This window comes from Cygnus atratus, chromosome 2 (assembly GCF_013377495.2).
Source record: "Cygnus atratus isolate AKBS03 ecotype Queensland, Australia chromosome 2, CAtr_DNAZoo_HiC_assembly, whole genome shotgun sequence".
NCBI classification, from domain to species: domain Eukaryota; kingdom Metazoa; phylum Chordata; class Aves; order Anseriformes; family Anatidae; genus Cygnus; species Cygnus atratus.
Window position 1 is genome coordinate 127,186,207 of NC_066363.1, and position 12,624 is coordinate 127,198,830.

The 12,624-nt window shown below is 40.3% G+C and overlaps 1 protein-coding gene across 2 annotated transcripts in view; it reads right to left on the reverse strand.

Moving 5' to 3' along the window:
* Window positions 1-12,624, reverse strand: part of STAU2 (staufen double-stranded RNA binding protein 2) — a 168,254-nt gene that overhangs the window by 69,117 nt on the left and 86,513 nt on the right. For both annotated transcript variants that reach the window (XM_035563164.2, XM_035563166.2), the window contains exon 12: window positions 10,333-10,640. In XM_035563164.2, coding sequence (XP_035419057.1) covers window positions 10,333-10,640 — 308 coding nt within the window. The remainder of the gene's footprint in view (window positions 1-10,332; window positions 10,641-12,624) is intronic.

Below are 12,624 nucleotides of genomic sequence, written 5' to 3' on the forward strand. Positions count from 1 at the left end.
GGACCGTTTCTGGAGGCAAGAAGAGCAAACCTTCAGCAGCAGTTGAATATAGGGCCTTCTTCCTTGTAAGAGGGAGAGAGGTAACGATGGCCAGAGCAGAAGACAGCTAGCTTAGACAGATTTCTGGCCAGAAGCCAGGTATTTGGAGACCTTGTGTCAGAAAATTTACTGTCCCTTGCAGCTAAATTTGCATTTGCTTTTTCTAATTCTGCATGCTCTTAAGTAAGTTCAGAAACATTCTTCCTGCAGCAAACGTTACCTCCTGCAGTATGCCCTCTGAATATTCTCACTTTCCACAACCTGCACCTCTTGCCTTATGCAAACTGATATGGGAACGACGCTTATGGATACTTCTGGCAGAACGACTTCCACTGTTTTTCTTTGTGGTCAAAAGTAGGGTAACATGAGATGGTCTATGGTCAGCAGAAACTTTTCTGAAATAAATGGAAACTAATAAAATCAGTCCTTGAAGATCTACTCTGGGTCACTGGCATCAACTGTGGTGTTGTCTACATTCTCTCTGAAGTTAGTTGATTCAAAAAAAAAAAAAGCAATGAAGTCCAGGTGCTTTGATTTTTACATGAAGCTCTCAAGAACAATTTTTGCTAGCAGCTTGTTCTGTTTTCTCTCTTCCTCTATTTCACATTCCCAACATGTTTTTTTACTTTTGGCTAGTCACGTACAAATTAGGGTTTGGAGACCTCGGAGCCCTTACCTATGTAACACAACCATTTGACTTCAAGGCGAATTTCAGTGTAGTGGGACACCTGCACATTTCTGAGAGCCAAGGAAGGATTCTCAGCTAACAGGTTGCCTGGTGTTGTGCAAATCACAGATGCCACTAAAATCCTCAATAAAATCCTGACTGACCTGTTGCCCTTGCTGGGCGGAAACTTATTTCCCTGTTAATTCCTATCACTGTTAGGACAAAAATAGTGGTTGTCTTGAATAAATGGGTAAGTTTTGTAGCAAAATAACCTGATAAAAGAGCGTAAGTTTTCTCCAGAGCACAAAGACTGTAAGTTCACATGGATGAGAGAGTTCTCCTATTTCCTGATTTCTGCCCAGTTGTACAGAACTGTAAAAAAGCCAGTGAAATTTAGAAAGCTGCACTCATTTTGGCTGGGATGGAGGGAATTTTCTTCATAGCAGACCGTGCGGTGCTGTACTTCAGAACTGTGACCAAAACTGTGTTTTAGCTGTTGCAGAGCAGTGCTTACACTAAGGCAAGGACTGCTCTGCTTCTCGTGCTGCCCTGCCAGCCAGGAGCCTGGGGGTGCACCAGGAGCTGGGAGGGGACACAGCCAGGACAGGTGACCTCAATGACCAAAGGGATGTCCCATACCATATGGCATCATCCTCCGCAATAAAAGCTGGAGGAAAGAAAGAGGAGGGGGGGACATTCAGAGTGATGGTGTCTGTCCTCCTAACTAACCATTACACATGATGAGCCCAGCTTTCCTGGAAATGGCTGAACATCTGCCTGCTGATGGGAATTACTGAATGAATCCCTTGTTTTGCTTTGCTTGCACGTGCAGCTTTGCTTTACCTATCAAGCCGTCTTTACCTCAATCCATGCATTTTCTCACTTTTGCCCTCCTAATTCTCTCCCCATCTTGTAGCAGGGGAGTGAGTGAGTGGCTATATGGGGCTGAACTTAACCCACAACAGTCCTTTTTGGTGCCCAACACAGGGCATAAGTGTTTTAAGATAATGACAGCTTTGAATGGAGTCTGCTAGACTGATTTTGGAGCTGTTTAGCTATTAATTGGCATGCTCCTGTAGTTACCACAACGCTCACACGCCCTATTCTATATTATTACTACTTATCGTCTTACTTGGCTCTATCTGTGAACATTTTGATAACAGATTTGGTCGTGCGCCTGGCTGGCAGATGGCCAGGGCACTGATGCTGTCCGTGCCTGTGTTGTAAGGTCAGAACTCCAGTGTGAACTTGAGTCAGTCACAGCATGGTGCAAGCATGGGTAAGTCCACGCTGGAGCACGTACACCTCTGAAGGGACTGTGGCCCATGGATAAGCTCACACAGGAGCAGTGGGAAGGGGAGGAGTTCACTGCAATGTTAAACCCCATAGCCTGGTCCAAAGGGACCAGGGAGGGAGATTGTAATGGATGTACCTTTAAAATGTTGTAACCCATGATTTGAGTTGTATGTTATAGGAAGTCCTATAGCAGAAACAATTTGAAACAGTGGAGGATGAGCCTCACAAGATGTCATGCAAATGCAGTAGTAACCAGACCTAAGTTGGCTTTAGCATCTAATAATTCCACACAACACATCACCTCTCCTTTCCTGAGTGACTACCGTAACAGGTGGAACCCAAGTCATGGACTAAATGAACTCAATGGAAGTTTTACAGACATTTTACAGGTTTGGCCCATAGACTAAGGATTGTTATCTGTGTATACATCAACGTATGGGAAGGTGGGCAGTTCTTAATGCAGATGTGTTGGATACCATGGGACCTGAGCATGCTGTAAATGATATGGAATAAGGGGTGGAGATTTTACTGGTTTTGGCTGGGGCAGAGTTAATTTTCTTCATAGTAGCTGATATGGTGCCATGTTTTGGATTTGTGACCAAAACAATGCTGAAAATGCACCAATGTTTTAGTTGTTGCTGAGCAGTGTTAACACTAAGTCAAGGACTCTTCTGCTTCTCAGGCTTCCCTATCAATAAGGAGGCTAGGGGTGCACAAGAAGCTGAGAGGGGACACAGCCAGGACAGCTGACCCCAATGACCAAAGGGACATTGCTCATCATATTAAATTATGCTCAGCAGTAGAAACTCAGGAAAAGGTTGGACGTATAGCATTTGTCTTTCCAAATAACCATTACAAGTGATTTCTAAGAAAGCTCTGCTTTCCTTAAACATCTGCCTGACAAGGGGAAGTAGTGATTGAATTCCTGATTTTGCTTTGCTTGTGTGTAGCTTTATCTATTAAACTGTCCTTATCTCAACCCACAAACTTTCTCACTTTTGCCTTTCCAATTCTTTTCCCCACCTTGCAGCAGCAGAATGAGTGAGCAGCTGTGTGGTGCAGAGCTGCCTACCAGGGTTAACCCGCAGTAAATACCTGTATTAACTCAAACATCAGACAATAGTTTGGTAATTGGTAAAAGTGCAAATGTCACATCAGGGAAGAAAAAAAAAAAAGGTATCCAGAGAGACACAAATGAAGATAATGATGACTTTGTCACCTATTTCTACAATAGGTGTTTATAATCCCTGCCAGGAAGAGACAAATACTTCTGCTGAGATTCCAGTACTGGTCACCAAGCATGGCATAGTAAGAACACACAGGAAGATATTACCCCTCTGCAGAAGGCCAGATTTTGATGTTCTCAATGACAACACAGCACAAAATCATTCCATGCATCATTTTACAGGAACCGATCTGACCAACAAGCAAGTACAGTGCCAATCAAGTTGACTAAGACCCTAAGGTACTGGGACAAGAACCAAAAACACAATTCCAAGGCTTGTTTTGCAGCAGCAGGTATTGACAACATATAGCAACACTCTCAAGCTGCTCCAAGGGGTTTCATGAATACTTATATGGATGAAGCACTAATTGCTTTAACAGCCTTACTTCATTTTTTAAAATCCTATTTTGTCCTGGTTTTTGGAGATATGATTATCTTCAAAGAAGCATTTATATAAAATCAGTTTGCCGACATAGCCTGCAAATCTGTTTTACATTAATCATGCCAGAAAGACAGATATTATAATTTCAAAAGCATCCTTTAACTATTGCTTGTATTTCTCAATTTGAACTAGCCGTGAGACTTTTGTACTCACTCATACCAGACCATTTGCTTTGACTCCAGTTCCAAGCTGACAGTGGCCACAAACCTTTCTACAACGACAGGCTCAAGGACAGAACAGGATCATCTGGGTTTACATTCAAGTTTTTAGAACTTGCTATACTCTTCATGAATGGCTTTAGGGGGATGCTTTCTAAAATATACATTTTCTTTCATCTGCAGGGAACTTTGTACTTTCTCTGATAACCAACTAACACTATAATCACAATTATATTCATTTTAATAGGTTGAATACATTGAATCCTCCCCCCCAAAGCACAGTACATTTTACTTTTTTTTTTTTTTTCCTAAGAACTGATCTGGGAGAGCCTCTGAGGAAAATCATGTCAGCATTCACAACTCACTGAAGGTAAGCTTTTGTTTTATTCCAGTTTACCACGGTTCAGCCTCATTTCACCCCTAAATATATGATCACTTGAACAAAATCACCTCAAAATGATTTAACTTCTAGCTATAACTTGTGCAGAGTAAGCTCAGTAGATAACTACTGAGGAAGAGTGGAGATGAATGGCACAGTGTGTGTGGGGGTCACCTTGTGTAAAGCAGTGAGCCAGGAGAAAGGCTGAAAGAAGCAAAGAGAAGTAGCTGCTTTCTAACCCAAGAAGAATGGCAATGAGGGCATGGTTTAGTGATGGGTCTTGGTAGGTCAGGTTGACGGTTGTGCTTGGTGATCTTGAAGGTCCTTTCCAACTTAGATGATTCTATTAAAATGAAAACAACAACAAAAATGAAGATCATTGTGTTGAAAAACTAAGACAGGACATTCAGGATGGGAAGATACTCTACTCTCCATCAGACACAGAGACAGGAAATGCCCACTGATTTTCTGGGAAACCATGAAACTTCATTCCAATGTGCTGCTTCAAGGGCCTCCGTGGGCTTTCCCCTCCATCACAGCATTACTACTGATTTCTTTTAACTATTTTCTACAGGCCTCCTCAGCAGGACAACTCTCTTGAGAATGAGGTGCAATACTCAGCTGCTTTGACCCAATTTCTAGCCACCAGAACAACAAAAATTTCTAATGACTCCTTCTACTATAGCTATTTGAATCTGGAATCAACAGGGAATGGTTGGGTGTTTTTTCTGCTTGGTTTTAATCTCTAAACCTTGCAAGCCATACCAATGAATTCATGCAATATGCAGAGCTAATTCAGAGATCTTGTTCTCCTTGCTGTGGGAAGAGACAAAGTTGGACTGAAAAAAGGTAAGGTGTTGTTTTTACTGAGGTAAAAAACAGCTTCAGAGGTAAGAAAGAAGGAGAAAAACAGCTATTGTCAATTTTTCCAGGGAGCTCTAGTAAATTCAGTATGCATATTTCACTAAGTCATGTAACTAAGAAAAACTAATGAAAGGAAACCTGCTTCTGTCCAGTGAAGAGCAATGAATTTTAATTAAACTAAGTAAGCAACATTTCGTAATTGTGACCAGCTTTGGAAAAGAACTTTTGAATTGAATTTGTTATTTCATGCATCATCAATGGGTTGTCATACTTGGGAACAAAATGTTAACGAAGGAAGCTAAAGGGCACTGCATCAAGTTTCAAGAACATATAAACGAAAGTTGTGATAACAATTTATATCCCGATTATTTTCTTCAGGCTTAATGCTGAATCCCTTGCTCATTCCTTTTGTATTAAGAATTTCCAGTGAACTCAGATTTGATTGTCATGGTGGTCGTTCGGAGATCTCCTTAAGAAATGGCTTCAGACCTAAACTCTTTATTATTAAAAAGACCAGGAACTCTTTAACTATCATTAACACTGTTAGGAAGATTCAAAAACCTTCACAGACTCAGGAGGGATGGACGAGAAGGTCACTGTTCTTTATTTTGGAAGCCAAAAGCCCATTCTGTGCTACAGTCTTTAGCAGCTGCAGCTAAATCCACGAAGAGAGCCCACAAAGTGGTCACAGCATGACCTGAACTAAAGTTGATGACTACTTCAGATACTACACTAAGTCTGACACAGGCAGACTTGCCCTTTTTTGCTCTTCCTGTCAGAACAGACACCAAGGAAAGCAACATTATGAATCACACCAGAAGGACAATCCAAAGAACATGAGAAAGTCCTGGGCATATCTGCATCATCCAGCACAGTACAGGGCAGAAATTGCACAGGCATTACTAACCTCAGGCAGTGAGTCCACAGCGTGGACCACAGCTCATGGTGTGGGACAGGAGCCCAGATCGGCCAAACATTATGAAGCACGGCCAGGCTTACAAGTTAACTTAAAAGTTAGCATCCACAGTACCCGTGTCAGTTTTGAAAAAGGTATTTAGGTGCCTTTTAAAATTTGACCTATGGTCCTGCTCCAATAAATTTGCAATTACACACAGATCAGTCCAAAACTATACTTTTAACTTGAAATTCAGTGAGGCCTGAATGTCCCTGAAATTCAGTATCTTAGTAATGATATCCAAGCATTCCTAGGCTGATTTCCAAATCCAACCTTCAACAAAGTGAAATGAGCATTTGGTTTGTTTAAAGCTACTGTAGGGTAAGGTTCAAGCTCAGTGTGTGTGGGACCCGAGCATGACATAAATGGTACAGAATAAGGGGTGTATACTGTCCTGGTTTTGGCAAGGATGGAGTTAATTTTCCTCCTAGTAGCTGATATGGTACTGTGTTTTGGATTTAGGATGAGAATATCATTGATAACACACCGATATTTTAATTGTTGCAGAGCGGTGCGTACACTAAGCCAAGGGCTTTTCAGCTCCTTGTGCTGCCCTGCCAGGGAGGAGGCTGGGGCTGCAACAGGAGCTGGGAGGGGACACAGCCAGGACAGCTGGCCCAGTGACCAAAGGGATGTCCCACACCGTGTGGCATCGTGCTGAACAATTAATATGGAGTGGCTGGCTGGGGAGAAAGGGATGAACACTGCTCAGGGATGGGATGGGCATTGGTCAGTGGGTGGTGAGCAATTGCATTGTGCATCTTTTGCTTTGCGCATGTTATTATTATTACTATAATCATTATTATTATTATTTCTCTTCCTTTTCTGTCCTATTAAACTCAAACCCATCAGCTTGTACTTTTTTCCCCCGTTTCTCTCCCCTCTCTTGCTGTGGGGGGAGAGGGTGAGCAAACAGCTGTGTGGTGCTGAGCTGCCTGCTGGGTTAAGCCACAACCAAACCCAATACATGGGTGAAAATTCGGTTGAGGCCCACCTCTGTCTACAATTCAAAACCATGAGCTGAAACGTAAGGGGCACAGGTAAACCTGACTCTAGGGTATCCAGTGGGACCTCTCCTGTACGTGCACTCCCTCAGAAATGTATGCCTGCACTACAGGGAAATGAGAAAATGAGAAGCGTTTAGAAAGGCCCGACAGTACAACTTTCAAATCAATCAATAGATAAAATGGAACAGTTAACCACTAAACAGACATGGGAAGAAAAATAAATAAATAAATTTTGTAACAGTGTAATCAAAAAGAAGTGGAAACGGCACCCTGTGTGAGGCCTTAATACCTGGCCCCTACAGACAACAAGTCAAGATACCTAGGACCTGCCAACGCAGCAAGCCCAAGTGTGGCTGCAGCCATGCACAGAGACATCACGGCCTTTTTAATTCTACTACCTGCTCTTCATGGAAGCTCCCAGGGGGATTTCCTACTGGACAGGAACTACCTGCAACTTCTGTTTTACACCAGTCGCAACCGGAGGCTCAAATTATTCATGTATAAACAGTTTCTCTAAATGTTTAATCACAAACAAACTCTCTGAATAACTTACTGCACTGAAGTGGTCACCAAAAATAACTGTAACTAACCTAGTTACAAAACAATGACTAAAATACCACATAGTCACTTAAAAATAACAATTTTTTTACCAAAGCTGAATTTTCCTTTAAACAATCCGCTGGCAAAGCCTGCAGAACAATGAACTGGTAGATTGTATGCATAAATATGAAGCAAGCACTAAAAATGCTCTATTCAGACTTTGTACAGACTTGCTTGTGAAGTATTTTTGTTTAATTAGCACTGGTAATTTGAAGCCTGGGCCTTGAAAGAATCCAAGCTAAACACCTGTGTTTCAGTGACACTGAGCTGCTGCTTATCAGTTACAAATATCTTTAGAATAATAAGCCATAAACCATAAAAATGTAATTTTTTAGTACTTTTCCATACATTGGTCCAAATAACTTAATATAAAGGGCTTACAGTAGAACATGACTGAGATCATATACAAACAGTTTAGGAGAATTTAAATTAAATAATCACATTTTAAAGACGTGTCCCCTGCAGCTAAAGAAGTTCAAAGAAACATTCAAATAAGCAAGTAACATTTTTTTTTACATTTACAAATGAAACATCATATGAGTATTTATTGATTTTTTAAAAATTCAAAAATACATTGTAACAGAACAGAATGTATACGTTCTTCAGTGAAAGACAAAACTATGGTTATCATCTGGACCAGAATACAAATACATGCTAACAATTTAAAAATCATTTTGGGTCATTCAGGAAACATGAAACAAGCTATCTGTTTGTAAATGCAGTAGTTTTCTACTTGGTAAATATGCCTGAGAAAGTTAACCTGTAAAGAAATAGGCTTTTAAACTCTTGAACACAAAGAGCTTTCTAGGCTGAAATGGTGAAGAGACCTGTGATATGCACCTGCCAGGCCACTAAGCCATTTCCCACAGAGATTCTGTTCACTGCTCCACCTCAGCTCAGGGATCCAGCAGTGGCAGAGTTTCACATCAATACCACTCATTCAAGCAAGGTGTTAAAAAGCATGCTAATATGATGTAAAACCACCAGTTACAGACACAGAGACATATATATGTCGTTAATAGAGATTCTCTACCAAACTTCTCGTTTTGAATCAGGGCCAAGTAAAAAGTAGTAGTCTAGTTTATGGAGGAAACGGATTATATTTTTGGCTCAAGGTAAGACCCTTTAAAACAATTTCTACATAGGCAACTAGAATTAAAGCATGAAAAAAAAACAACTGGACAAACAACTAATCATTTTACAGTAACCACATACTGTAGGAAGAAGGAATCAAAACAATAACATAAATTGTGCATTGGTTCTATGAAAATAAAGTGTTACTAGTAGACACAAGCAATCTGACAAGATGTGAAAGCAAGCAGTGAAAACATCAGGGATTGAATTTCTTTTCATCAGAATTCATCTGCAGGCAGGTAACAAAGTGGAACTCAGAAAAAAAGAATTCCTGTTAGCAGCTTAACTCTACATACTGTGAGGCTTTTATTGTTTCTTGTATTAAGAGAAATTCAAACTAGTGAATCAAAAATGACATTTTAAAAATGAAGACCAAAAGAAATCTGAATGTACATTTTGGACAGAAACAATGTTAAGTCAAATCCACAACTGGTGACATCTGACATCCGCAAATGCAATTTAACTATGGTGCTTATGCCAATAAAACATCTGACACTATTTCTTGAATTCTAGCCACCTCTTTTTAATCACTTTCAACAACTGCATACTTTGCAAATTACATGGGCTTTGATGAAAAAAATCATTATCAGGCATTCAAAAAATTCTAACAGAAACCTCCCATTTCCATAATTTGGTTACATGATCAAATTACGCATGCTAGAACATAGGAAGCCAACTTTTCAAATGAAGCAGAAAAAGAAAACAAACAAACAAACAAAAACAAACAAAAAAGCCCCTAAGACAGGAAAAAGAATGTTTCTACATAGCTGGTCCTATCCTCTGATGGTGCAATACAGTAAAATGAGCTACTATACATATATGCGTGTAATTTTGCATGTAATGGTGATCAGGAAGAGGTTTCTTTTCCCCATCTTCCACACTGCAGAAATGACTAGATGCACTACAGAGGCTTTCACCGTCCTATGAAATGTCTGGTATTTGCCATTGCTGGATGCAGGTCACCAGTGCTGAAGGACTAATATGCTGACCCAGCATGGTATATCTTACATTCTCTAGTATTGACTGTGATGTCAAAACATTCTGCATTGCTCTGCCACCAAATCTGCTCTTAGGTCGCACCTTCTGATCAAAACTCTGTTCTACAGGTTACAACTAACAGGTGCAGGATGGAAAGCAGAGGAATGGTTGTAACAACCCAACCCAGCAGACAAACACAAAGTTAAGGTGGTGCATCAGTATCTTCTGGATCAGAGTCTAAAGGAGAAACCAATTTCAGAGCAGCATGTAAAGCTTCTAATGCTAAGAGGTGAAGACTCTCAAAGAAGTGCAAGTAAAAGCATAATTTAAGCCTGTAACTGTTTATGGAGAACAAACAACAGAGAGAAAGATGGCCTGTAGCAAATTGAATGGAAGAAAGGAACAAAAAAGAGGAGGGACATGTATATTGGTGCAGGGTTGTATCTCCTGGACCCAGCAACTGCCTTGGACACCAGCTAATTTTACAAGATAAGTTACATGCATGCCCACATTCAAGAGGGCAAGAGTGAAACCTTGATGGCAATGCTATGACTCTGGCTGAAGAGCTTCATTTTCCCCCTCCCATACCTGAAAGCCTTGAATCCTTGCCAAATACTCCAGCTGTTTTGAAGGCTGCACTGCAGGACAGGGGGAAGCAGGAGATATTCCTTTTAGACCTATGGCTTCGGCAGTTGGGGATGTTCCATTCATGAGAAGTTCCCTGGCAATCGTAGCTGTGCTATTTGTTGTAGGAGATATGCTGAAGAAAGAGCTAGAAGTCTGGCTCATTTCTTTGGACGACAAATAGCTTACAGTGGTACCAGGGGCTGATTTGTTGCGGCTTGCTTCCATCTCTTGGTAAACATCAGGAGAGAGATGGAGTATTCCCTTTGGTGCTGAAAATAAAAGCAAAGATCATCCTCATTACCCTAGAATGGGCTTGGCATGTATGTAGACAATTTTCATTAACATACTTTTCACCAGAAAACAAAGTAAGCACTTAAAAGCAGTATCTTTTTTTTCCATAGTAACTGTGAATGAAATCACATAATTATTTAGAAACAAAGCAGATTTCAAGTGCCCCTCTTCTTCCTCTCCCACCAGCCTTTTTAAGTAGTTAAAAACTCCTGGACTTGAAAACTGTGGCAAGCACAGAATACAAAATATGAACAAGTAATGTTTTGAGATCTACAAACCACAATGGACAGCTGCTGCTTCAGAATAGCAGCACAACCATTATTTCACTACAGTCTTCCGCCTCCTATCTGATACAACAACTTAGGCTGTTGTTTGACAAATAATTTAAGCTAGCCCATGTCAGCACTACCACCATCAGAAGTAATCCTTTCCTCTCCCACCTACAGCTGTTGTTTGTACTCTCCAGCTGCTCTACCACACATGCCAGCACAAGCACCTGTAGGACCATGCAGTGATGCTCATGAGAACGAGCAGTTTGGAGGCAAAAGAAGGGCAGGATGGCTTCTTGCAGTAGCTGCAGTGCCTCAAGTGCTGGCTTAAAGCATTTGCTGAATTACAACAGTAGCCTGTGTTTAAGTAATCTTAAATTGCCCTGCAGCCACATGTTACTGTGCTAATGACTCTTACGTGACTGCCTGCTCTTCAATGAAGAGGAATCTTCTTCTATTTTTGTTACTTTTAGCTGCACAAACAGCATCCTATAGATTGCAAATAGTTACTTGTCTTGGACAACATTCATGCTGAGCAAAGAAAGCGTGTATATGTTATGATTAACATCAACTGGAATTAGAGTAAAAAAGAAAAAGATTGAATATATTCATGTGAGTTGTAGGAAACATTCAAATACTTCCAGTGACATAAATTAGCAGTAATTTCTCTACATTTCAAAAAAATTAATATATTTTTAGAGAACATCTTGACCCTAAGCCTCCTTGAAAACAGGAGTGAGTACATACTTAAGCAGCTTTGTTGGTATTCTTACGTTTAAAAATGTGCAGAATTAAGGATGAAGTTTGGTAGTTTCATATATAATACAGCATTTGTTGGAAACATGAGTACCCAGTTTGTTAATGTAAGAGGAAGACCTCTCATTGTTATTAAACTCAAAAATGAACTTGAGATGTTTAATTTCATATTAATAGCACTCTTTGATCTTCCTGTATATACCTGAAAAAAACATGTGTGAACTCAAGCCATATGGCATTTTATTTTAAGAATGATAAACCTATTTGTTAACTGATTTAGCTATCTCAAGAGCAATCAAAGGATCCAGTGCTTAATTCATTTGCAGTATATACAAAAGTCACCTCAGAATGCAGAATAAATTCAAAGAGAATTGATTTCCAGTTTACTACAAAGGACTCCTCTAATATTAGTGGTGCAAGTGGCATTCTTGAAAAAATGTCTACTACAAGAAGACTCAAAAAATATTACTAGTGATTAATAACCTCATTTTCAACTACATGGTGAAAATCGAATTGCCTCACTGCTGACTCAGCAAACTACTTACAGGTGAATCTTTTAATCGATTTACTCACACATTTGGCTTTTAAATTAACAGTAGTTTCAGAGAGTTGGAACATCAGCTTGCACCCTTCACAAAGTTCGACAAAGCTTCACGAAGGATCTGGTTACAGGGTTAGGCATGACTTGTTTGGAGAGTGCTGTTATTAATTGTCTGTTAAGACAAATTAGGGAACAATGCTCTGCTTTATCAATACCTCTGCTTCAGAGAGAAATGTTCCTGCAGTTGCACCTAGCATCACACCAGTACAGAGGCGGAGTTGGACATTCCCATTAGCACCTGCTTGCTGTCTCCACTGCCTTTGTGGAGCTGTGGAGTCTGGCTGGGCTCTGAGCCGTAATGCCAAAACCATGTTATTCCCTTGTACAACTACTCCA